Below are 26612 nucleotides of genomic sequence, written 5' to 3'. Positions count from 1 at the left end.
TCATTCTTCTGTCCCAAAATTTCCTCTCACGATGTCTTTCACTGTGCATTTTTTAGAATTGTTAATTGAAGATATTTCCTGACCTGATATATTTAAGGAATCATGAGTTATGTTTTCCTTTGCTAGGCATTTGAGAGTCGTGAGTACAGGTGGGGAAGAGGTCCATAGAATTTGTATCCTTTCCCAAGCTTAAAACCAGGGACTCTTTGTGTCAAGAGTCAAAGCTCTCAGAAATGCCTGTTTAGAAACCCAAGCCTGCACCCCGCTGCCTTTCAACACTGGCTGCTTTCCTCTGCTTAGTATGAAACTGAAACTAAGAAAGACTCTGGGGTGGGCTGTGAGGACATTGGGGAATAACTCGGTCATTCTAGGGTCAGTTTTTCTATGGTCGTTTTTGTAACTGGGAACATTAGAGGAAAATGACTTGTTTCTGCCCAGTGTGACCACATGTTGTTGTCAGCAATTTCTTGAGGCATGCTGTCTTCTCTCTATTCTTTTCTGAGCTCTTCTGGCATGAAAATTAGCTCTCTCTTATGACTTCCACCAACAGTCCCATAACCCTAACAGGACTAATGGAACACAGAGAGACATCGAAGGAATAGGCACACTAAAGTCAGAAGAAGAGTCAGGAACAGGGACTAAAAATGCCCCTTTCCCACTGCCCTCCTGTCTCTCTTGCTGCCTCCAAAAGGCTCATTTCTTTGAATGGTTATCAGGAAAAGCAAGATGGACTGGGGAAACTCCGTTTATGCATCATTTTGCCAAATGGAGCTTGCTAACTATGCTTTGGGAATTCTGTGGGTAACACTAGTATGCTTACTCAGGAAAAGCACTTGGGACTGACTTTCCTTGTCTTCTCCCTTTCTCATTTACTCACAAAAGTAATTCTCGAGACTGGTCCAGGAAACTGACTCAAAGGATAAAATCAAATACCAGCAAGAAGCGGAAAGTGTCCCTGCTGTTTGACCATCTGGAACCTGAAGAACTGTCTGAACACCTCACCTACCTTGAGTTCAAGTCCTTCCGAAGGATATCTGTACGTAGACAAGGGGAATGAGGAAAGCTACTCTGGGACACTTGTGGATATAAGCAGAGAAAGTCAGCAGCCAGTTTCCCTCCTAACCCAGCATGATGCTTTCCTTGGCACGATGTTGGAAGACTCTTTAGCAGGCATCCCAGGATCTGGAAACCCCATGCCATCAGAATTCCTTTGGCTGCCAATGCCTTGTTTCCCCACCCCATACCTTCTGTGCCCACATACCACCCCAGCATTCACTCAACCTATCAAGCTATGACACTGGGGGAGTTGCATGATATATACTGCATGCATGCTTATATGACGGTACACATGCCCTTTACCCCTGATCATCATTAGACTTTTAGAAAATTGTTACGTAACCTTTACCAAAAAAAAAAGAAAAGAAATAAAAGAAGGAAGGAAGGAAAGAAGGAAGGAAGAGAGAGAGAAAGAAAATATAAAATGGGGAATAAGAGTTGGAATTCCAGGGTAGGCTTCAAACAGCTCTGGGAGGTCCTAATGCTAAAACAGATGTGACCAATTTATTCCAAAGCATACCTAAATCCCTAAAATGGTGCCAACCTGGCCAGCATTATCATATTTCTAGAAGCAAACTGTGCTAACTCACGCTGTTGCTGTAGCCAAGCAGAGCAAAGAGAGATGAAGGGGAAGGGATTCAACATCACCATCAACAACAGGGAAAGATCACAGCACATCCTGTTCTCACTGTAGTTCTCACAGCTAACTCTACAGGACACCAAAGAACACTATTCCACACAAGAGAACTTGTCACCCACCCAAGAGAACTTGCCACCATGTTAGATGCAACACACTGTCAGTGGCCAATGTGCTTTTCTGAAGCATGATACACTTATTCAGGATCCCCTCCCACAGGTACTGTCTTCAATTTTGCTTTGACACCAGACAGTACTGCATTGCCTGACCTAGAATGACCTGGACTCCCAGGTGTGGGATGGAGGGCCAGCAGGATGACGAGCAAAGTCTGAACTGCTTATTGGGGTTAGAACTCATGTGTCCCAATCACTCAGCGCCAACTTATTGAGCCTAGCTGTGTGTGGACAGAAAAGAGTAAACCAGATCACAGTGATTACGTCATACCTTCTCCCATAACATTGATATCCTGTCATCGCCCAACCAAGAGCCTAGGAGATTCCACTCAGGACTGATTATCTCCAAACACCCCCCTGTGCCAACCACCCAGATTCCTCGTGAGCATTCCTCAGAGTGCTGGGCCCCACTGTGAAGCTTCAGCTGGGGATTTTTCCATTTAACCTACCTCGCCTGTCCCAAGACTGGACAGATGGTCTCTGAAAAGAGACATTATTCCCCTAGAAATCAGAGCTGTGCTGGAGACACTGGCAGAGCAGCCCCTGGCCTGTGTGGTGTCTGCTTTATGCCAATGTTTGGCTGGGAAGATGGAAGTGATGATCAGTGTAAGAGAGTCAATGAAAGCCAGCATCTCAGGGTTGAACAGTATTCTGTTTACAAATGAAAGCTTCAGTATCTTTTGAGTGGCCTGGCCCCTTCATAGAAGGCTATTTCAGCAGACTCTTGTTTGTTTTTGTTCTTCCTCAAACAATAAGTTTCCATCCAACATGAAGCTGTAGGAAAATGTATCTCTGCTGTGATTTCTTTATTTAACACTTCCTAGAAGAATTATATTACATGGATAATTCTCTGTTTAAAAAGAAAAGTAAGACAAGTAGGTTGAACATATTTCAAGTGAGAAGGAATATAATGTATTCATTGGAGTGAGGGGGTGACAGCTTCCTCTTAGAACAAAGAAGACCTTTGCTTTCTGTAGCAATCTCACAGTTTTTCTGAAGAGTGCTTCTGTCCTGCTCAAATGCATCTGCTCACCAGCATCGTGGGTGGGGATTGGGTAATGGACATCTGTTTTATTAGGCAAGGCTGGGTGTGTATTTAGGGGGGATACACATTCATGTTCTCTCTCTCTCTCTCTCTCTCTCTCTCTCTCTCTCTCTCTCTCTCTAACACACACACACACACACACATACACACACGCCTTAACAAAGCTAAAATTTATTTCCCATCATACTACAAGTCTAGCAGGTATCAGTAGAGGCTGGTTGGAGTCTCTTCATCTGATTGGGAACTCCCATCATCTCCAGAGCAGTAGAAAGGTAGAGTGGCAAGCCGTGCATTGGCACTTAGATCAGCCTTGATGCTTTGAGAATGTCCTTCGAGTTATTTCACCTGCCCACACTGGCTTTCAAAGTACAGAGTTTGGCACAGCACCAGGGCCCCCATAGGAGTACCCCTGGAGACTAGGTTCTTCTTTACTGTTGAAGCTAAGAGATTCTTGGGGAAGGGGCATGTGAGCTATAATCATCACATAGACCAGACTGTCCAGAATATTTCAGCCTCACACATGTAGTCCCATTGTTATCCATAGTTGGGAAACCTGGCCACTGTGTGATTAGTTAGCCATGTTCCAGGTATCCTTCTCACTCGGCTTCTGCTCAAGTTTGTGAGTATGAGGTAGTTCAGACAGGCTAGTGTTAGGAGGCTAACTCTCCGATTAGCACTACCTCACATTTGTGTAGCACCATTAGGAACAGAAGTTCTTCCATACTGTGTGTTATCTTGATGCTTAAAGCAGGTTCTTGGATAGGGAGCCTTTAAGATCACAGATTTTTAGATAGCAGGTGGAGAGATAAATTGTGTTCTTCAACTGAAGATTCAGAGCTGGAACTAATACCCATTTTCTATTATAGTATGCTCTATTCAGAAAAGAAAGAAAACTATCTACTCAAGTATGCTATTTGGGCTAACTGATGTGTACTCATCCTTGTGTGCCAATTGGACTTGATGTAGAAGGGCCTGATGTGATCTCCCTCCCATCATTCTTTTTGACCTGATGCCAGGGAGGTGGCATAGCTTTGTTTGCCCATGCCAGTTCCCAACCACCGCTGAGCAGAGCTGACATCCCTCTCAGAACTCCAAGGATACCAGTGCTCCATTCTGATGGCTGTCTTTTTTCCCTCCAGTTCTCTGATTATCAAAATTACCTTGTGAATAGCTGCGTAAAGGAGAACCCCACCATGGAGCGGTCCATTGCCCTGTGCAATGGCATCTCCCAGTGGGTACAGCTGATGGTTCTCAGCCGTCCCACCCCGCAGCTCCGGGCAGAGGTCTTCATCAAGTTCATCCACGTGGCTCAGGTGAGTGGTTGCATTGAGACGTTCATCCTAGTCCACGAGGCAAATGACCTATCCCTGAGCCTAGTCTGAATCACGTCCCTTCAGACCCACAGTGGCTTTGTTGTCTCCTGCATTCTCACCCAAGAGCAACGTGGAAGGCCACATGGGCCATCTCAGGATCAGGACCCAACTCTTTGGTGTTTTTCAGGACACACTTTATTTTCTCATAACTAGCCACATGGGCAATTCTCAACTTCACTGGAGCCAGACCAGCCTGAGTTGTCTTAGGTCCTAGGTTCGAGACTCTACTGGATGGCATACTCAGCTTTTGAGGGTCAGAGAGTCAAACTTCTCTTCCCCGGCTGTTATCCTTTACCAGCACAAGGATCTCACAGGGAAATCACATCTTTACCTTAATAATAAGCCTGGCAATAGGATAAAGGCAATAAGATCGTGATTATTATATTTTCTGACTCTGGGTTGTCTACACCAGTGATTCTCCAAGTTTGGAAATTGTCCACCTTCTCTAATACTCATTAAAGACAGATTAGACATATTGTATAAGCCTACCCTTAGTCCATGGAACCAGAATTTATGGGGTTGTGTTCAGAAGTCTTTGTTGCGTATGTTCTCAATAATTCTTGGAAATCAACAATTTAGATGGTAGTCCACAGATCAGATGCATATGACATCCCTGCCAATCTTGCTTTAGTCTGGAGAAAACTCTTGCTCCTGACTGTTAATTCTAACTATATGGAAAATGTACAGAGTAGCGACGTCAGCTTCTAAGCACTGCCATGTAACGACATGTACAGTGATTCTGCTGTCATCTGTCCTCTGTGTCACAGAAGCTCCACCAGCTACAGAACTTCAACACGCTGATGGCTGTGATTGGGGGACTGTGTCACAGCTCCATCTCCAGGCTCAAGGAGACAAGTTCACATGTCCCACATGAGATCAATAAGGTCAGTGAGCTGTCTTCTCTCAGGTCATTAGGGCCACCACATCTCTTGTCAACAAGATTAGGGGCCAAGGAGGCAAACTCCAAGGAAATCAGGATGGATGAGTCACACAGACCCCAGAGTGTGTGTGGCCTCAGTATCACTGTGCCCCTCTTAAAATAATGTGTGCCTCTTTCCTGTGTGTCTACAAGGTGTTGGAAGTTCAGTTACCATCCTTGTCATTGACTCCCTTGCCCAGCTCTCCTTACTTTAGATTTTTTTCTTCCCAAAATGATTAGAAATTCAGTTGTTCAACAAGGGCATTTACACAGTGGCAACCCGGAACACTAGCTTACTAGAACACTTGCAGGCTGTCTGGACACTTGAATTTCAGAGTTGGAGATGTATTCTTTAGATGCAGTATTGTTGGGAAGAGCCTGATCATTGAGTTACATCCCCCGCCATTTGCTGCAGTCTTGCAACACGTTTTACTCGGGTGTGGTCTCATGCACTGTCCTACATTCTTAGTTAGATATCACAGGATATGCAGAGAGCTGTTGGTGTAAGTACCACTCAGCATGGTGTAGTGAGCCATGCACGGCATGGGATAGCTAACAATGGCTGTTCAGGCATAGTCATCTAATGACAAGGGACTTTACTATCCACAAATAAAACCATCCTACACTGGAAAAGGAGCTTTTGGGGGATATATTCATAGGTCTCCCTGTCCTTATCCATCTACTCCATGTATTCATCCTCCTTTCAAGGAGTCCTTTTTGTTTCCGCTTTCATCCCCTATGGCTGGGCAAACAGGGGGCATCTTTGGTCATTCCATAACATTCTCTAACACACTGAAAGATCGCCTGTGTATCAGAAGCCACAGAAACAGTAACAAAAATTACTATGCCCTACATTCTGCCGTGCATCCCACCTTGTGATGTCATGTAGCTCACATTCGCCAGCAGTATTGGAGAAAGGGGTGAAGAGGGAGCTCCCTTGCTGTCTCAGAGTGACTGAGTGGGCACAGTCTAAGTCTCTACTTCCTCACTGTATAGAGACAGTTCTTGTTAGACACATTTCTATTAAAAGAATTTGTCATACTGTCTAATATGGTTATTTCATGGGAAAAGATGACTGGCAAGGTTGCTCCACATCTTTGCTTCTGAAAAGTTGGGCATTGTTGCACTTGGAGGATGGGGCTCTATAACTGACATGAACCCGGTGTGTTTGAAAAGAATGTATCTGGCTGCTCCCTCCAGACATAGGTCCATCTTGAGAACCCTGAGCCACAGAGTAGTAACCTGCACTACACTACTGCAGCTCCACCAAATGAAACACATCCTTTCCCAGGCCAACAGCAAAGGCGGCACCTGCTGACCTCGTGTGCCAATTCAGTGCAATGATTCTGAGAGCTTTTAAGGGCACTAGGGAAGGCAAATCATGGTTTGGGGTTAGAAAAAGCATTTATTATTTACTGTATAGTCCTGTACCTTTAATTGTTGTGTCATGTGCCTATATTAGTTCTAAAACTAAATCACTTTTAATATATAATGATAAAATCCTATTTAAATTAAACTGTAGTGATATTGAGGAACACATACTTTGTTTATGACTATCCTTTGACATTTGATGTAGCTGGAGTTTTAACTGGGGAGTTGTAATAGATACTAATTAGATGTATCACTCACTATCCAACATATGAGGGATGGAGTAAAACCGTGGCAGGCCTGAGAGTAAGCAAGGTGGCTGCTACGAACAGAATACTAGGCCCTGCAGGTGCCAGTGACCAATTTGTTCTGTTTTGTAGGTTCTGGGTGAGATGACTGAACTGCTGTCCTCCTGCAGAAACTATGACAACTACAGGCGAGCCTATGGGGAGTGCACCCACTTCAAAATCCCCATACTGGGTGTGCACCTCAAGGACCTCATATCCCTGTACGAAGCCATGCCCGACTATCTGGAAGATGGGAAGGTGAACGTCCAAAAGCTCCTGGCCCTTTACAATCATATCAATGAATTGGTCCAGCTACAGGAGGTGGCCCCACCATTAGATGCCAACAAGGACTTGGTGCACCTGCTGACGGTGAGATTCCCATGGAAGAATAACTGCTAAGTACTAGCTATAAACTGGGGAGGGAGTACTGTGGGGAGGAGGGTTGTGGGGAGGAGGGTTGTGGGGAGGAAGGTTGTGGGGAGGAAGGGGGAGTCTGTTTTCCTTCTCATATACTAGCTACAGAGTAGAACCATCTCCTCTTTATGGATGGGATACAGAAGCACAAAGACCAACTATACAAAGGAGTTGACATTATTAAGTAACAGCGACCTCAACTTAGACTCAGGCTGGGGAATGGGACCCAGGAAACTGACTTTGTTTTAAGCAGTGTGCCTTGCAGAATTCTAGGGGTCTTCTCCTACTCCTGCAAAAGCTGTCTCTAAGCTCTCAAGATGGAGCTGATCACAAGTAGAGACAGGGTACTCTCATAAAGTACAGTAAGAAAGGAGTGAAAACTAGCCAAACAAAACAAGAAAATGAGATGTTCTTGGGGTCCTGTTACTTTCAGCTTAGATCTCTGTGCCTGAAGACTTTCCAGCCAAGGACAGGTATGGGGAGTGGAGATCTGAGTTTGTAGTAGGTATGGGGTGAAATCAGCTGTACTTCCTTCCAAAGCTGTGATGCTCAGGTGTGCCAGCTGCATGAACATGGGCCTATACTCTCCAAGTCTGGTCCGTACAGTCTGAGGTGATTCGAACTTCTCCTCCTGTTCTCAAATCACAAGTTGAAACCTGCTTCTTTGTACAAAGTGGAAGGGATGAAGACCATGGTCTCCCAGAGCACTCTGGTGATGCCACAGGCTCCAGTCACAGCTCAGGCCACATTCTAGGCCCTTTTTCTTTAATCATGTGACTTTGGCAAGTCTCAGACACCAACATCAACTCTCTACAGAAGCAGACAGTAAATCTCAATTTAAAGAGAACATCTTGAAACTTTGTCAGTATTTAAAGAATATTCTAATAAGAAAGAATTAATGGGTTCCCTATTGAAATATCAGGTCTTATACTAGCCAAACTTTTATTTTATTTGGAGAAAAAGAAGGTGTGTGTATGTATGTATGTATGTATGTATGTATGTATGTATGCATGTATGTATACCACGATGCAAGAGTGGATGTTAGAAGACGACTTTGTGGAGTCATTTCTCTTCTTCCAGCTAAATGTGGGTTTCAGGTCACAACAAGTGACATCTTACTGGCCAGCACTTAGTGGATTTTAAAAACAAACTGCTGGGTTTGGAGAGATGGCTCACTGGTTAAGGACACCCATTGCTCTTACAGAAGCCCATGGTTCAATTCCTTGCATCCACATGGTGACTCACAAACATCAGTGACTCCAGTTCCAGTGATTCTAATGCCCTCTTCTGACCTCTGCAGGTACAAAGCATGTACATGATACACATACATACATCCAGATAAAACACTCACACATAAAAGAAAATGGATAAAACTAAAAACAAACAAGCAAAAACTCTGCTAAGCACCAAGAAAATGAACCACTGGAAAATTGAACCAAGAAAGAAACCTCAGTTCAGGGAAAGGCAGACACTGTCCCAGCAATTAACAGTGTTCTGCTTCAACCTGCAGTTATCCCTGGATCTATACTACACAGAAGACGAAATCTATGAGCTTTCCTATGCCCGTGAACCAAGGAACCACAGAGCCCCGGTGAGTTTCTCATCAAGTCCCTTGAGTGTGGCAGGCATCTAAAGCTCATCAAGTTCCTTCTCCACTGGCCGTCCGCTGCTTCCTAAGTATATTGTTTCTGCTGTGTGCTTGGCTTTACGCAAAGCACAGAGAGAGATGCTCAACATACATGTGACATACAATTATTATCCATAAACAACTTATGGTTTAGACAAAGGGACTACTGTGTGGACAGTAAATGACTGAATACCTAAAGAGGGTCTGAATGGTACAATCTACCAGGGACTTATAAATGAGACGAGGCTGGGCCCATGGCGACCCACAGAGCACCACCAACCAAAGAGCATGCATGGACCAGACCTAGGCCCCCTACACATATGTAGCAGATATGCAGCTTCGTGTTCACATGGGTCCTTTAACAACAGGAGTGAGTCTCTTACTCAGACTTTGTTGCTGCCTTTGGATCCCTTTCCCCTATCTGGGCTGCCTTGTCTGGCCTCAGTGAGAGAGGATGCTCTTAATCCTAATGTGACTTAATATGTCAGGGCTGATTGGTATGGGTTAGGGGGCGGGTCCACTTCCCTAAGGAGAAGGGGAGGGGGAGTGGGGGAAGAGTGTGGGAGAGCGGGACTTGGAGGGACAATAAAGTGAACAAATAAATAAATGAATGAAAAGAAAATGGGAGGAGGCAGTAGCATGAGACACAGTGCTGTGTGAGGCACATTGTTGTCTGCCTCCAGGTAAAGCACACCCAGGTCTCTCTCCTAAGACTGGGTGATGACAACTGCCACTGAGGGTCATATAGGAGCACTTTAGGAACCTGTGCTTTTTCTGCTGCTACAGCACACAATTGGGTATCGAAAAAGGAAGGAGCCCCATTGCCCTGTATTAGTCACAAGAGTTTTTCTATTCCATTTTAGCCACTGACACCTTCGAAGCCACCAGTTGTAGTGGACTGGGCCTCTGGAGTGTCTCCCAAACCTGACCCGAAGACTATCAGCAAACACGTTCAAAGGATGGTGGACGTAAGTATCTGTTTCAGCAGGCAAAATCCTGCTGTGGACTGCTTTAGTATCAGGAGGTGGGAAAGAGGAAGGGCCAGAGTGGTAAGGGACACAAAGGTGAGAATGTGGGGCCTGGGAACACAGAACTGCTTCATTCCACACATGTAGAATGTTTCAGAGGAAACGGCAACACACTGGTTTCCAGTAGGTGGATTTGCCTTGCTTAGACACCCTTGTAGGGGAGCATGTATGTTTAAAAGTTACCGGTTGGTATGGAGCAAATGTCAGCATAGAATAATGATAACCAGAATAGGAAACCTGGCACTGGTTGGCTCTGCTAACTGGTGAGGAGGGGGTTTCATTTGCATGTGGTCTTTATACTTGGGTCACACATCCAGAACAATGAGGAGCACAGGACTCAAGGAAGGGTGCACTTCCAATTAGGCTAGGCTCTGAGCTTCCCAGAGAAAGGAATGGAGCCCGGCAGGGAGGGCAGAGTGGAGGGAGAACTGACCCATCCTCTACACAATGCAGAAGCTGTGTGCAGAAGCCAGTGCACGGCACAGTTGATATTTACAGGGTTCGAGCACCTCAGTAGCCTGTAGTGGCTAGGATAGCAGAGGCCTGGGATATGCCCTGGTGTGAGGGATGACTGGTTTCTCTTTAGTAAATGGAAGAAATTCTTTTTTTTTTCCCCAGTCTGTCTTTAAGAACTATGATCTTGACCAGGATGGCTATATCTCTCAGGAGGAGTTTGAGAAGATCGCTGCAAGCTTTCCATTTTCCTTCTGTGTGATGGACAAAGACAGGTGAGGTGCAGCATGTGAGACTGGGAGTGGTCACTGAGGAACTCACAGATGCATGTGTTGTCGCACCTGTGTGATCCATGCTGGGAAAAGTGAGCCAGCAGTGAAGGCCTCTGTCCCTTTGTCTGAACTGCAGCCAACTGTGAAAGCCATGTGATTTCTACACAGTTCACATGCAAAGACTCCCCATACCACCCACTGAAGAGGAAACATTTAGCCCTCTTTCTTGCTTTGGTGTTACAGATTATGGAAACAATTCATAGTCATATCAACACTTTCTACATTTGTCTCATGGCTATAAGAGCTTTATCTTAGTTCTCTACAGAAAATCAAATGCATGGCCAGTAGGTTTTACACGTGTCCTTCCTATCTCAAGCCAGACACCATAGCATACAGCCTTTGCCTCTCTATACACACATTTCATACCACTTCCCTTTTGAGTCTTAAACACACACGTTTGGCCCTTTCCCAGCTGTGGAGAGCAGTCTGCTATCTTGTGCCTTTACTATGAGGAGAACTCAATAGAGCAGCCATAGGGAGGACAAAACGAAAGGTTTGTTTCGAAGGTGAGAGGCCACCCTCCCTCTGCTGACCTTCTTGCCTGTCATTGCTGCAGGGAAGGCCTCATCAGCAGAGATGAGATCACAGCCTACTTCATGAGAGCCAGCTCCATCTATTCCAAGCTAGGCCTGGGCTTTCCACACAACTTTCAAGAGACCACTTACCTGAAGCCCACCTTCTGTGACAACTGTGCTGGCTTTGTAAGTATTCTTAGAATGTGTCAGAGTTGAACTTGGGGTGTGTGTGTGTGTGTGTGTGTGTGTGTGTGTGTGTACAGGACAGTTTAAACTAGTAAAACAGTCATGGCCTCAAAATCTTCATATACTCACTCATTCCAGCTCAGAGCCCAAGAGAATACCCAGAAAGCATAGTCCTCTGTAGTATGGGTTTAGCCTGTCTAATTTTTCCTGCTTTTTTTTTAACCTCCCTTGGTACATTAAAATTCTGGAACAAATGGTACAGAAATGTGAAATTTGGATAGACCTTTAAAAAGTGTTACATGCTGTTTCAAATGTTAGAGAATAAGAAATTGAGATGTCTTTCTTCTCCTTTCAAGAGAAGTGAAGTTACCCATGTTCCAGTGGGTCTCTTTATGCCTATTCCCACAAAGATGTCCTGGTTAAATTCAGCATGTCCCAGAACAAAAACTCAAAAGATACATCAGTGGGAAGGGAACATACTGAGAGGAGGGGTTGGTAGGGATGGGAGGAGGATAAAAGAGGGTGGGATGGAGTGATGGGTGTGACTATAGTGTATTATATACACGGGGGAAGTCATCTAAAAATAAACTAATTTCTTAAAAATTGTATCTCAAAGATTACTTGAGTGCTGTTTGTTTTCTGTCCCAATCCAACTAATAATTTCCTCCAAGGTAGAGTTTCTGACCCAGGAACCTGTTGTCATTCCCATCAAGCGTATGCTGGGTCATACAGAGTTCTTGCATAGGTAGCAGCTGTCTTTGATCAGCAGCTTCTTGTCAGAGGAACAGGACATGAGGGAGCCACCAGGGTATACCCATGTCGTACACAGTAGGATGAGGACAAAGAGTGAGTGCCAAGGTGTAGCCTCCCACCAGACAGGTGAATGACCTATGGCATATTCTCTTCTCTGCCTTGTAGCTCTGGGGCGTGATCAAGCAAGGCTATCGTTGTAAAGGTAAGTCTCAGCTTCAGGGACTAGGGACATTTTCCCTCATCTGAAGAGCTCGCATTGATAACATTTCTTGTGCATAGTTGTCCATTCAGTTCAAGCTTCCTTGGCTGAGTTCAGAGCCTTGCATCCAAACTGGTTTCTGAAGAACCCCCTGAGAGGGATTGTTGCCAGCCAAGAGGGGGTGCCTGTAAGACCAGTCAAGCAGCTTTCTCCCTCTACAAGACCCTCTCTTTGCCTCAGTTGCTCTAAAAATGCAGATGGCTGTGCTCCTTGTAGGATAGATCCTCGAGGAAAGGGAATCACTTCTAGATAAGGTTACTAAAGGCCCAGGTCAGGTTTTCCTTTTATCAGCAGATACCACAGGACCAATATTTGCTAAGTCAGCATCTCTTCTCTCCAGATGAGGAGATACTGCTTGATTCCAAGACTCACTGATAACAGGCTCCAGGGCCTACCAAGGGGATTAAGTATAATGAGATGATCTTACCTAGATTCAATAAGAATGTCAGGTGTCCTAGCTCCAGAGGCTAGACCAGCCGGGTTTGACAAGAAAGCACTCCATGAATTTGGTTGCAAGAGAGATGCTAAAGAAGTGAAAGACTTTCTGAGTACAATGTCTTGTTTGCAGACTGTGGGATGAACTGCCACAAACAGTGCAAAGACCTGGTAGTGTTTGAGTGCAAGAAACGAACCAAGAGCCCAGCATTATCCACAGAGAACATCAGCTCTGTGGTGCCAATGTCCAGCCTTTGTCCACTGGGAACCAAAGATCTGCTCCATGGTAAGTAGGCACTGGGAATGTTTGCTGTGAATGTGGGGTGGGTCAAATTTAGAGGGTAAGAATGATCACTGCATGTTGATACTTCCAGTTACCCTTGACCTCAATTGCTATGCCATGGCTGGCTTGGCATGGATTTTAACTGAGTGCTGTAATAAAGTGGAAGTTGGACATGAAAGTCATCGGGTGCTATTGATCGGGTGCTGTTGATCAGGTGCTATTGGGCACCTACACCAGGGGAAGATACTGACTTCCTGCTATGATACCTGGATCAAACCCTTGAGTAATTAGAGCCTCTCAAGACACCCTCCCACCCCCGCCAGTCCACAGAAAGCATTTACAGAACATTCTACCCATACATTTATCCTGCTGTCTTTACCAGGACTTAGGAAACCTTCCACATCGAAGCAGGGATTCCAACTTATTTATAGGAACCATAACAGTCTAGGTAACTTTTGTGCAAATGGAAAAAAGATACTTTGAGGGCTAGAGGGATGAGTCAGAGGTTAAGAGCAGTTGATGCTCTTGCAGAGGACCTGGATTCAGTTCCCAGCACCCATCAGGAACTCCAGTTCCAAGGAATCTGAAATCCACTTCAAACCTCCAAGGGCACTTGCATGCATGTGGCATAATACATACACACTACAGGCAAAACATGCATACACATTTAAAAAAATGAAAAAGAAAACATGTTCTTTCCTTGGAGTGGATGGATCCTGATGCAAACTCCCTACTACTTGTGCCTGACACTGGGTATCTGAAAACAGAAGCTCCTTGGAATGCAGAACTCCTGAGATAAAGGTCTCAGTAAGACAAAGTGGAGACTCTTGAGTTCATCTTTGTCTAAGAGTACTAACAAATCTCTCTCTCCACAGCACCCGAAGACGGATCTTTCATTTTCCAAAACGGAGAAGTCGTGGACCACAGTGAAGAGAGCAAGGACCGGACCATCATGCTTTTGGGAGTGTCATCACAGAAAATCTCAGTTCGGCTGAAGAGGACTGTTGCCCACAAGACTACCCAGACAGAATCGTTCCCTTGGGTTGGTGGCGAGACACCCCCTGGTCACTTTGTGCTGTCTTCTCCAAGGAAGTCAGCGCAGAGTGCTCTTTATGTGCACAGCCCGGCATCTCCATGCCCCAGCCCAGCACTGGTCCGAAAGCGGGCATTTGTCAAGTGGGAGAACAAAGAGTCCTTTATAAAACCAAAACCAGAGCTCCACCTCAGGCTCCGGACCTACCAAGAACTGGAACAGGTGTCTCCTATCTCACTCCCCTCGTTTTTTTTCTTAGTTCTCTCACTGAAGTAAAATCCAATAGGGAAATGCAGAAGAGTGAAGATCAAATCAAGATGATTACTAGGTTAGGTCAGCAGACAATAAAAAGGAAGGAAGGTGTCAAATGTAGGTAATCTAAGCCATCTTAGTGGCAAGAAAGAAAAGAAACATTAGTAGCTCTAATGATATTTAATTTTACTAATGAATGTCTTTGTGCCCTTTCCCCTCAGACATCAAGGTTTGTATCCTGTTTGCAGGCCTGTCAGTACATAAGCCACCAGCCACCTAGTTTAGTGTGCTTATATGTTTACTACACGGTGAAGCTCACAAGGCTCCGGGCATCAGTTACCAGCAAGGCTCCCTCCTTGTCAGGGCCCCAGGAGAGTCAGAGAACAATGTGCTACAGAATGTCTGTGACTTGATTTGGAGACTGGACTGAAGAACATAGTATTAGGAGGAACATAGGACAAAAACAAAACAAAACAGATTTTCTGGATGAAAAGATGTCTTTTACTCAAAGTACCTTTAAAATGCAAATAAATTAATCAGAAGGTAGTCGCCTTAAGAGAAACTGCCAATTGTTACCTTTTAGAACAATAAAAGAAATCTTGAAAACAGAACATGATAAAAGTAGAGGACTTAGGTCTCAGATGCTAAGACATTTCTTTTGTTTGTTCGTATGTCTTTAGTTTTTGTTATTGTAGTTTTGTTTTGCTTGCTTGTTTTTTGTTTTGTTGGTTTAGTTTTGTGGTTGTTTTTGTTTTGTTTTTGTTTGTTTGTTTTTGAGACAGGGTTTCTCTGTATAGCCCTGGCTGTCTAGAAACTAGCTCTGTAGACCAGGCTGGCCTTGAACTCACAGAGAACTGCCTGCCTCTGCCTCCTGAGTGCTGAGATCTAATCGCAGACATTTCTTAAGCCAGTTGTTTAACACCACAAACTGTTTGGTCCTCTGTAAAATGCAGGCTAAGAGTCCAGGCTGAGGTTCCAATTCTTACATGTCCATTTAAGGCAGCAATGTAGCTGTGAAAAATTTCCAGAGGAGCAGATGACCAGTCACCAGAGCCATGAGCCCTGACAATTTATTAGTTGCTTCTCTTTTCTTTTACCTGCATCACAGAAACCTGAGAGCCAGAATTCTCCACAAGTGTTTTAGAGAAGCAACCATGTGCCCTGCTTTTCTAGAGTCTTGCAATGACTGGTCTTTAGTCTGACAGTCATAGCCACAAGGAACAAGTCCAGTTAAATAAGTATTTCAAATAGCATGCAGTAAGGATGGCTGATAATAGTTTATGTACTAGCTCTGAATCAGCATGGAACCAAATAACAAAGGAAACTAAGACTATGGGTCAGATACGCTTGGGCTCTAAAACTCCGTGTCAGCATTTTCTGCTTCTATGAAATGTGTACCCAACACCTATTTCCAGGATGTTCGTGAGAAGTAAGCACCCCTATTATCAGACAGACATTCTGTTGTCACATAGCAGTATCAGGCTCACAGCAAGTTTTCAATCTTACACAAGTACTCTAGGTGATTTCCTGGGAGAACCCAGAAGGCACCCAATTAACTAGACAATGCACCTATGTTTTATGATGCTCATGTAAATCAGTCTGGCATAAAGACATTTTCCTCAAAACCAGAATCCTGGAAAACAACCAATGGCTATACAGTTAAATTACTGCCATTAAAACATCACATCACAATTTGGGAGTGAGACGAAATTCTTCCATCAAAGGGGAGTATTAATTATCAGTAACAGGGTTATGAACTTAGGTTACATTAACTGCAACATCTCATTTCACAGAGTTTTGAAGCACTGTTTTCATACTTCAGACCAGACCAGATCACAGACTACTTTCTGCCACTTTACAAGTCACATTACCTAAAAGTTGTGTCTTTCTCCACCCAATGCCCAAGAATGGATGTTTCTGTCTGCTAGCCACTCACATCTGGGATCTGATAACAAAGAGTAATTGCTATTTGTGCATGCTTGTTATAGTTAATGTGTTATTTTATACTCACGGCTAAATAACTACTTTGAAAATAGTTTACAATTCTTAACCACAGTGAATAGGAAATGCCAATCAAATAGAATGCTCTTGATACTGTCACTAATTTCCTATTCACTGCCGCTCTATTAACATGCTTTATTCTCATTTCCCTTTAGGAAATAAATACCCTGAAAGCAGATAACGATGCTCTGAAGATCCAACTGAAGTACGCACAGAAGAAAATAGAATCCCTGCAGCTTGGGAAAAGCAATCATGTCTTAGCACAGATGGACCACGGTGATTGTGCTTAATCCAGAAATTCAAGGAACAGAATCTGCAGACGGGTATACTAGGATCTCACTTCAAAAACTGATTGCAGAGGTTCAGCAACTTTAGATTGACTGACTTTAAAAGGGTAGATAGAGCCAGCCACTGTTGTTGGCATCCTTGGTTTTTACCTAAACTGTCTTTAATGTGAGTCATTGGTTTTCAGTTAGTTGAGTCAAAGGGAAGAAAAGCTCAAGTATGTAAAGCATTGAGCATTCATATTCTAACCTTTTCTTTCTTTACTGAAACCAATACCAATCGTGTGCTAAAATAAGACTATAGTTTCCTGATAGTGTCTCAGGCAGCCTGCTTTACTGATTCGTACTTAGATAAAGAGTCCCTGATGAATCAATTTGCTGCCATCCCCAGGGTTTCTGCAAACTAAGAGTTACTTTGTTCTACCCAAAACCTGCTCATAATGGAAACAATACCCTAAAAGTGGTGACTTCTACATGCCTGCATTGTTTGTGAGACTAATCCCTACTGTATTCACTACCTCAGATCTCATTAAGAGCCTCTTTCCCTGTCCTTCACTTGCCCTCTCCTTCTTCTCTTGTTTATAGGCACATTAGCACATCTACCTAGAAGTGAACTCCTAGTGATGTAGCCTGGTTTTAAATCCAGCGCTTCTTAATTGAACTTGACATTGTCTAATTGCAGGCCAACTTATAGCTCTAGGTCTTAGTCATTATGAAATACAAAATGAAACTCACTACCCACAAACAGCAATTACCATGTCATACACACAGCTAATTAGCTTAGTCAAACAACATAAACATGTTTGTTCAGATAGTCTTTCTATAATGGATAGAATTAAGAATCTGTGACTTTTAAAAAAATGCTCTGTGAACAGTGTTTAATTTTTCATGTTCTACTCTCTTTCTCTCTCTCAAGTAAACTATCACAAAGTTCTCTTTTGAACTGAATCTGTGCTTAAATTGTCTTCACTTTTATTATCTACAAATAAGCTAATGGATGTGATGGCTTTAACAGCTGACAGCATTTACATATGTGTAGAATATGTATATACAGTATCAGACATGCATGGAGCTTGGACTTACTCCTTTAGAAAATGCAGACATGAATCGAACACCTTTTAGTCATTTCAACAATTTAACAAGTATAGTTCTGCTCATTATAAGGCAAACTGCTAACAATGTAAAATGTTCTGCTTTGCAAAACTGTGAGTAACAGTATCTGAGTATTCTTTCGTGAAGGTTAAAATCAGTGGATTTGTCTTGTTGCCTGTAAAGCAATTCACAAACTCTCTTGCCAGCTTCCTTTTAGCTTTCAAAAACATTTCATCTGATTGTGACCTTTTGGGGAGACTTTGCTTCCATGCTTGGAAGGTCTGACACCACACTAATTTGTAATTTAATACACAGGACAAGCAATTTGAGAGTCTCATCTAACTATGTAAATTCTAAACGTAGCTGGGCAATGGGGGCACACACCTTTAATCCCAGCACTCGGTGGACTGAGGCAGGCTGATCTCTGTGAGTTTGAGGCCAGCCTGATCTATAGAGTGAGTTCCAGGACAGCCAGGGATACACCAAGAAACCCTGTCTAGAAAAATCAAAGGAAGAAGTTTTTAAAAGTTTCAACCCTACAACCAAGAGCACCGAGTCTACAGAGGAATATTAACTGTAGACGGTGCTGCCCCTAAAGGACTCAAATCATTTAAGAAGTTCCTTTGATAAAAGACCACTGCCTGTTTGTACATCTCTTTGGAGCATTTCAGTGACAAAGAGCTGGCTTGTGGTGACTATCTCTCTAAACTTTACACACAAATTTTTCCTTATTCTACATCCAAATCCAGAAATTTGCAAACCATGTATACCACCTGGTACATACACCTCTGGCAGGTGTATGTATTATATGGAAAATTTTATGGAATGATATGACAAATGGCAGACCTCAAAATTTATATTTTCACTGTTCTCCTCTGCTATGCACTAGTACAAGTGTAGAACTCAATTTTTTAAACACTGTCTTTTTCTTATTTCTCATCCCCAATAAAGATCTCCCAGTGAGTTTTTGTGTAAATAATCTGTAACATAGGAATTCAGAGGGCCTCAGTCATTTGTCACAGCTAGATGACCTTACAGACAGCAGAATGGACAGGAAAGACAGTGGGAGACAGTAGTTTTCCTCACAAATTCTTACATTCCAGCCAGGACAAAAAGATATTTGGAGCCTGCGTTGGTACTGTTCCTGCGGAGCTGTAGGAGCAGGTGGGATCTACTGATACAACCTGGAACAAAGTTTGGCTTGTCACACAAGGTTTTGTTTACCAGGCTGACTTGAAATGTTTGGGCAGATGGGTGTCTGCCAAAGCAAGGACTGATCCTGTCAGTGAACAGCAATGTCCCCCTGTTCATCTTCTCTGTTGAGTGACTCATCCCTTGACTGACCACTTGTGAAATTTTGTCTAAAGATGTATACTGTAAAAGCTGGGAGAAATGTACAAACTGTAAAATTTTTTATACCTATTGTATGTTTTCTGTGTCTCATATTTATATCATAAATGACATTGAATCCCTATAACTTCTAGGACTTGTGTTTCTTCACTTCGTGGATATGTAAGCATTTCATTTGAATTTTTAGTGAAATTTAAACCAAAACTACTCCTTCACTCTATTAAAAAGAGTTTTCGGGGGGGGGCACCCTAGATTATTTGGGTTAAAATCTTTTTTTACAGGATGAGGACGTAACAATGCAGATATGTCCACCTTATCACGACCTCTCCAAACATCCAGTTTGTGAAATGTTCAACATTAATTAAAGGGGCCAAAGCTATCATCTCCTGTAACTCCTATCTTAATTCCATAGTTCTAGCTAAGCAAACCAGTAAGGAAAGAAGATAAGGTTGATAAAATATGGCTCAGTCTTACATCTGGACCCACTTAGCAATTCATCTGTGTTCATTATTTGCAGTGATTAGAAGCACCATGGTTTGTTCTCCCCAACCAATGTTTTTGTTGATGGGAGCCATCCAGAGGAGGATGCCAGCCACTCGTGCATTTTACGTTGTGGTACATTTGGATTGGGGATGAAGGGTGTATCTCCACAATTAATGGTATTTCGTGTAAAATAATGACAAGCTGACCCTGAACGAAAGGTCAAAGTGCTTCTTGTCCACCTTCATTTCCAACTCACAGGCCTCACCGCAGCTCTGTCTTCCTTACATAATAAATAAACCAATATCTCTCAGGAGGTTTTTCTGGCTATAAATCCTCACCATTTGCCACAAGTACTGGTAAATGATAAACAGCCACTTCCCTCTGACATCAGTTCATGTGGTCAGATGGCACTGAGCTCGCTCAGCCCAGAGGAAAGCTCAGTTGTTACTTTAATTTGGAAATTTCTAGTAAGATCATGTTCAGAGATGCTCATAGGTGGATAAAGACAGAGAATAAGGGGGAACAGAAAATATAAAAATAGAAAAATAAAAATCCCATGAAATTAAAAAACAACGCAACAAAGTATCCAAAAAGGTATCAGGTTTCAAGAAACAGTGAAATGGCATCCATTACCAGTGTCCACGTGTCCAACCCAACCCATTTATAACGTTCTTGTGTGATGACCTTCCACCATAAAAGCCCTGAATCACCCTACTGCCAGTCCAGGCATCAAAGAGTAAGTAGTATACAAACAAATTTTGAGCAAATACTATCATAATAATGCCTCTTAAGCTATTAAGCTGCAGACAACTGAGCTTCTTGCTACAATGAAGTTCACAGGCTAGGTATACAGAACTGGCTCCACTCCATTGTAATTCCAGAAGTGCTCAACTGAGGAAAGACTGTCCAGTGGTTGCAGAGGACAACTTCAACAGCACTCATAAAAGGGAGAAAACAAAAACAAAAACAAAGCTCAACAGAAATAAACTAATGTCTCTGCCATATTTACATAAATCTTCAGGATTAAAAAGTTAAATACTAGTGAAGAGCAGATATGGTGATACAGGCCTATAATCCCAGCACTCAGGAGGCTGAGGCAGGATGATGCCAAGTTTGAGATTCAAATCTTAAGAACAGCCTAGGCAAGCAGGGCCGTGGTGGCGCACACCTTTAATCCCAGCACTTGGGAGGCAGAAGCAGGTGGATTTCTGAGTTCGAGGCCAGCCTGGTTTACAGAGTGAGTTCCAGGACAGCCAGGGCTACACAGAGAAACCCTGTCTCGAAAAAAAACAAAAAAAACCAAACAAACAAAAACAGCCTAGGCTGTACAGCAAGAGCCTGTCACAAATAAAAGTAAAAAGTAGCTGTAAATTGTCCCTTACAATTAGCAAGTAATGCTTATAAAATGGAAGAAATGCAAAATTTTTCAACAAAATTTTTTGCCTACTATAAATGTAACTTTTATTTCCTTGGATAAAGGGATGAGATGAGAGCTGTACCCACACGGTGCAAATTCTCAGCTTGGGCTGAACTCAGAGCATTTCTTTCTCTGTTCTAACCATCCCTAGGCTTAGGCCCAGAAGCTTAGCCTTCTTACAATCTAATCTTCCAAACTGACTGATTCCAACTAGCTTCTCTTGGCTTCCAACTGAATTGCTGTGCTTCCTCAAACTAACTCTGACAATCTCTTCTTCTCATTCTCTGGTTCATTCTGCAACCTGCCTCTATAAAACTGCCCCAGTAAAACTGTTCACGTCTGTGTGTTCTCTCTCTACATATATTCTCTTAAGTCATCTCTTTCCCTGTGCTGTTCTTGTGAGAATTGGGCATATCCTATCCAGACTAATTCTGTCAACTCTCTGATTCATCACTTTGTCTGCCCCTCAATTAGACATTACTCTCAAACCTACTTCAAAACTTTCTACAAACTAACCTTACCTTCATTGTTTGGGATTAAAGGTTTGCACTAAGGGTGTGTCTGTAACCCAACCAGAGGGATTAAATGTGTGTGGCTTTTCTGCATTCCAGCCAGATCACAGAGACCTAGAAATTCTATGGATGTGATCCTTTGCCAGAACAGCCTTGTTGTTGGATTAAAATTTCCTCTACAGCCTACCTCACAATATTTTACTCATATATAAGCTTATTTTATAACATTTTTCTTTTTGGACTACACAGCTACAGATACATATGCTTTCTTAATTATAGAAGGCTTTTTGTTTCCTTTACCACAAATGAAAAAAACCCATTAAATATAAACACAAAAATTCTAAGTTTACAAGTGAGAACACCACAGATTTTCTATCCCACATTCTTCAAAGGATTAGTTTTGATTGCAGCACATACAGTATTTACTTTTACACTTTTAAGATTATTTTAAATTTTACTACAGCATACTATACGATAAAACAGTTTACACACCTGTCAATTATCAAAAGCCCGTTGTTCACTGATAATAAGTTCATCATTATTCACAGATGTTGACCTGGAGCTCACACTGAGACAGAGTTTACAGGAGTGAGCAACTCAAGAGGGAACATCTTCACTGTTCACCATATTGGATTTAGAACCCCTAGGAGACATGCCTCTGGGTGTGTCTATAGCAGTGTTTCCAGTCAGGTTTAACAGAGGAGAGAAAACCCTACCTGAAAAGTGGACAGCACCATCCTCTGAGCTGGAGATTCAAACCCAATAAAAGGAGAGGGAGGAAAGTCCTCTGAGCAAGGCTGCAGCCCTGCCTCCTGACTACAGACTCAGTATGACCTGCCATGACAGACTACAAGCCAAAATAAACCTTTATTTCTGGAAGTTTCTTCTTGTCAGGTATTTAGTCACAGCAAAAAGTAACTAATAGATCAGCTGTGGTATTGTTGGTTGTCAGCATCTAGAATCAACTAAAGCCAAAGCTGCTGGGCACACCTATGAGGGATTTTCTTGATTAGATATTTGATGTGGGAAGCTCACCCTAAATCTGGATTGTTTAAGATGGAAAGGTTCATCTGAAATCTGGGCCACAATTTCCGGCAACAGCCTATATAAAGGACCTGGAAGAGGGAAGCTCTTGCTCTCTGCCTGCTTGCCCTCAGTCTCACTGGCAAGCCCATTCCTTCACTGGTATTAGAGCCTATTTCTTTGGGAGTTCTGACCAAAATATCAGTTAGTAGTCTAAATTCAGTGTTCAACACGTAGTGCCTATACTTACTTAGTATATTATACTTACTTATATAGTATAGTATAATAGTAAGTATACTTATATAGTAAGTACAATATAGTATACTTACTTAGTAGTGTATTTATGAATCATTTCACCAGGGGTGTCTCCTTTCTTATTTCTCAACTGAAGACAAATTTGAGAGTTAAGGTCATTTCCACTCAAGCACCTGTGGCCTAGTGCTATAATCTGAATTCACAATTCCTGAGAGAGAGCCACGCCTTTGACCACTCCATCCAATTAACGAATCACATACACAAACTGGTGTTCCCAAAGGATGCTTTAACCCAACCTCTGACATGCTGAAGCTAGAAATGGCAGCTTCAGTTCTGCAGCATAGAGCTTAGTAGCTAAAGCCTGGGTACTTTGTAGGAGCAGGCTATTTTTCATAGCATCAGGTAAAATTGGTATGTCCCTTTGCTCCTTTATTCTTATCTCATTTTCTTCTTTAATTGTTTGATAATTTCATACATACATATTGTAAGAACAATACTGGCTCAGAATTTATTTGCCACAGGGGGTAGGGGAGAATGACAAACACCGCCAAGGAGACAGAGGATGAGAGAGCAGGGGAAGGGAACAGGGAGATGGGGAGGGATATTGTCCTGGAGGACGAAGGACTACCTCTGGATAGAGAGAAGACAGATGCCCCACAGGAAAATGGCAGTTTATAAAGATACAAGGGGAAACGCGTGATAGAACGAGGTGTTTAATTTTAATTAGGCATGTTAATTAGGTGACCCAAAGGGGGCTTTTGATTGCTGGGCTTTTGTACTGATAGTTGTTACTTTGTAGTCAGCCTCAGGAGGAGGAAGTAGCCAAATAAGCAAACCAGACCTTGGTGTCTAGCTTCAGGAATGTAATCTTATGCTTTTAGCAAGGGGGAGGGAATGGAAGAGAAGGGCAAGGTCTGCCAGAGCCATGCATGGCAAGCTCAAGCTGGCCAGAGTCTCCTTTCTACACACACACTTTTCATTCTCAGCTGCATGTGCTTCTGGTTTTTTAACTGAGTCCACTTAGCGCAGTGTCTGTGTGCATAGGCTTAGGACATCTACCAGAGAGATCATGGGTAATCCCCCATATCATCCTGACCCAGCCTCCCCCAGAAGGAATCAATCCCAGCAGTACTTCCTCAGGGAGAGGGTGGGGCTTTGTCTGGCTTGATCTTGCAAAGATATGTGTCTTGTGCATGCTGTCACAGCTGCTGTGAGTTTGTGTGTGCAACTGCCCTGCTGTGTCCAGAAAACAGTTTCATGGTAGTTACTCTGAGTCTTACCACCTTTAACTTAGCCATTCAGTCAGTCACACAGGTTCAAACCAAACTGGCAAATAAGCCATGTACCCAGTGAAATAAAGAAGATGTCTTCAGTTAACAGAAATTTAATAAAAACCTGACCAGAGGAATTTCAACCTATTTTTAAAAAGGACAACTGACTACACACACATATTAGATACTTCCTCTATTTTGTAAAATAGAATTAACAACAGATCCACAGGAATACAAACGACACAAGAGTCTAGATTCCTTTCTGTTACTGGCAGGTGTCATTATGTGTTTCAATCCTGAACAAAATACCAGTTTACAGTCTAAATTCAAACATGACAATAAAATACATTCCATTTCCCAAGTTGCTGGTAATAAATATTTACACTTTAAAAAATAGGTTTTGTGTTTTTGCTTTTTAAAAAGACACACAGCATGCTTTAGTACACAGAATATGGAAAAATCATGTTGCAGGATCATCACCTGGTAGTATAAAATGGCCCTTTGTATTCAGGAATGCCTTCCTCAGGGGCACTAACACGGTCTACCTCAGGGCGATGTTCAAGTATGCTCCTCAGAACACTATATCTACTGTATCTAGTAAGAAGCAGTGCTCTCTAACATCTGCAGTCTTTAATATCTTCTATACCCACCACCTCCTCCTCCTCCTCCTCCTCCTCCTCCTCCTCCTCCATACGGGTCTCCATAACCTCTTCCACCATAACCCCCTCTCCCACCATAACCCCCTCTTCCACCATAATCTCCCCTCCCACCATAATCTCCCCTTCCTTGGAAACCTCCTCGGCCACCCCCTCCCCCACCACTTCCCCCCCCACCCTCCTCCACCTCCTCCTCCACCCCCTCCCCACCCGCCTCCACCACCCCAGCCACCTCTTCCACCCCCACCACCTCCTCTACCACCACCTCCACCACCCCAACCACCCCTCCCTCCGCCTTCTTGTCTCTTCTGCCAAGGGGGCATTTCAGGGGGTGGTGGTTCAATTTCGTTTGGCCGTCCTCCCCTGTCGGGCACCCTGCCCATAAGCACCTGTGTAAAAACAAAAAGTTTTAAGTTTCTATTTTTCAAAGTTAAAATTTACAAAGGTTTCAAATTATATTAAAGTTATAGTTTGTAAATAAAAAAGCCAAATCTTTTGAATAACAAAACAGGGTTGAACATGGTATGAATTAATACTGAAAATGTAAGTGTGATGTTTGACAAATTCTTCAGAGTATGGTATCACTTTTAAACAAACTAAAACAGTATTCCTAAAAGTTGGTCTGTCTTGTCAGTCTTCTCTCATGTAAATTTGTGTAGCAGAATTTATGAAAACTGGGTATTTGTTACATTAAGAACTATTTTAGCAAAATGTTTTTAAGATATAGACTATTTAACCTACATTAGTCAACTTCTTCATTTATTTATAAATGAACAACTCTGGATGTTCCACGGGGATTGATTTGGCAATGGTTATCAAATAAGACTGCATTCTCTGTACATTACAGTCCACCAGCATATACAGACTATGTAGCATGCAGCGTTGAACAGAACACCAATCCCAAGTATGGTGTGTAGCCATTTCTTCCCAGAGGGAAATAGTCTAACCTACAGAGAGCTCATTAACAAAGGAAGTAAACAACTCTAAACAGCTTCAAGAAGTCCCTGAAACTGACCAGACTCACTAGGTCACTCTTTCCTCAAGAAAATGTAAACAGAAGAGAGTTTAGGTCAGTGATACACTTACTATATAATATTATAGCATAGACATCCTAACTTTAAATCCAAGATGTGACATGTTTCACAATTCAAAATGTTTTAAGCACCAACATGATGGCACAGTGAAAAATTCTATAAATGACATCATAATTTGCACAGAAGCACAGGCACACTGAAACAATATGGCACAAAATTACCCTCAAACTATGTGTATAAGTTATACACAAAACAAATTTTGTGTTTTAACACTGGTCTCATCCTAAGATCACTATACATACGTGTGTGTGTGTTTGTGTGTGTGTGTGTGTGTAAAATTGAAATCTTTATTTTTAAAAGTACTTTAACTTAAATCTTTAGTAAATATCATTTAAAACTCAGCATTCTGGATGAGGAATACTAAATTCGTATGCAAGAGCACGCACACAAACACCGATGCCCATCGCTGTGCTTTTAACAACACTGGGAAGGATAGAGTAAGGGAAGAGTTGAAGTTCCCCCCTTCCGCAGACATAAGCTGGGCTGCATCCTCATGCCAGAGTGAAACCATAGGTAACTCTGGAGGGTGTCGGCCCTGCCTCAGCCCTGGCAGAACCAAGAGAAATCCAACAGATTCTTGCTCCTGAGTTGTAGAAGACAAGGCAAAATATTCACCACTCACCCAAAGCAACCAATGAATCAGCTAGATTATAATGTCACCTCTAGTGAGACCCACAGAGTAAAATAGGCCATGAATCTGAGAGAGAGAGAGAGAGAGAGAGAGAGAGAGAGAGAGAGAGAGAGAG

At 42.8% G+C, this 26612-nt stretch overlaps 2 protein-coding genes across 3 annotated transcripts in view; one reads left to right on the top strand and one right to left on the bottom strand.

Annotated features, from left to right (window-relative positions):
* Rasgrp1 (RAS guanyl releasing protein 1) overlaps positions 1-19282 on the top strand; it is a 59027-nt gene extending 39745 nt beyond the window's left edge. For both annotated transcript variants that reach the window (XM_028766976.1, XM_028766977.1), the window contains exons 6-17: positions 883-1036; positions 4051-4224; positions 5052-5168; positions 6952-7227; positions 8783-8863; positions 9763-9867; positions 10546-10655; positions 11269-11413; positions 12332-12368; positions 12994-13146; positions 14019-14398; positions 16585-19282. In XM_028766976.1, the coding sequence (XP_028622809.1) occupies positions 883-1036; positions 4051-4224; positions 5052-5168; positions 6952-7227; positions 8783-8863; positions 9763-9867; positions 10546-10655; positions 11269-11413; positions 12332-12368; positions 12994-13146; positions 14019-14398; positions 16585-16719 (1867 nt within the window). In that variant the 3' untranslated portion in view covers positions 16720-19282. The remainder of the gene's footprint in view (positions 1-882; positions 1037-4050; positions 4225-5051; positions 5169-6951; positions 7228-8782; positions 8864-9762; positions 9868-10545; positions 10656-11268; positions 11414-12331; positions 12369-12993; positions 13147-14018; positions 14399-16584) is intronic.
* A 5012-nt stretch (positions 19283-24294) lies between these two features.
* Positions 24295-26612, bottom strand: part of Fam98b (family with sequence similarity 98 member B) — a 26632-nt gene continuing 24314 nt past the window's right edge. The window contains 2 exon segments of the mRNA XM_028767081.1: positions 24295-24944; positions 24946-25161. Coding sequence (XP_028622914.1) covers positions 24747-24944; positions 24946-25161 — 414 coding nt within the window. The 3' untranslated portion in view covers positions 24295-24746.

This window comes from Grammomys surdaster, unplaced genomic scaffold (assembly GCF_004785775.1).
Source record: "Grammomys surdaster isolate TR1022 unplaced genomic scaffold, NIH_TR_1.0 170, whole genome shotgun sequence".
In the NCBI taxonomy this organism is placed as follows: Eukaryota; Metazoa; Chordata; class Mammalia; order Rodentia; family Muridae; genus Grammomys; species Grammomys surdaster.
The sequence above is the reverse complement of the archived record's forward strand: the minus strand, read 5'-3'. Positions and strand labels throughout refer to the sequence as shown.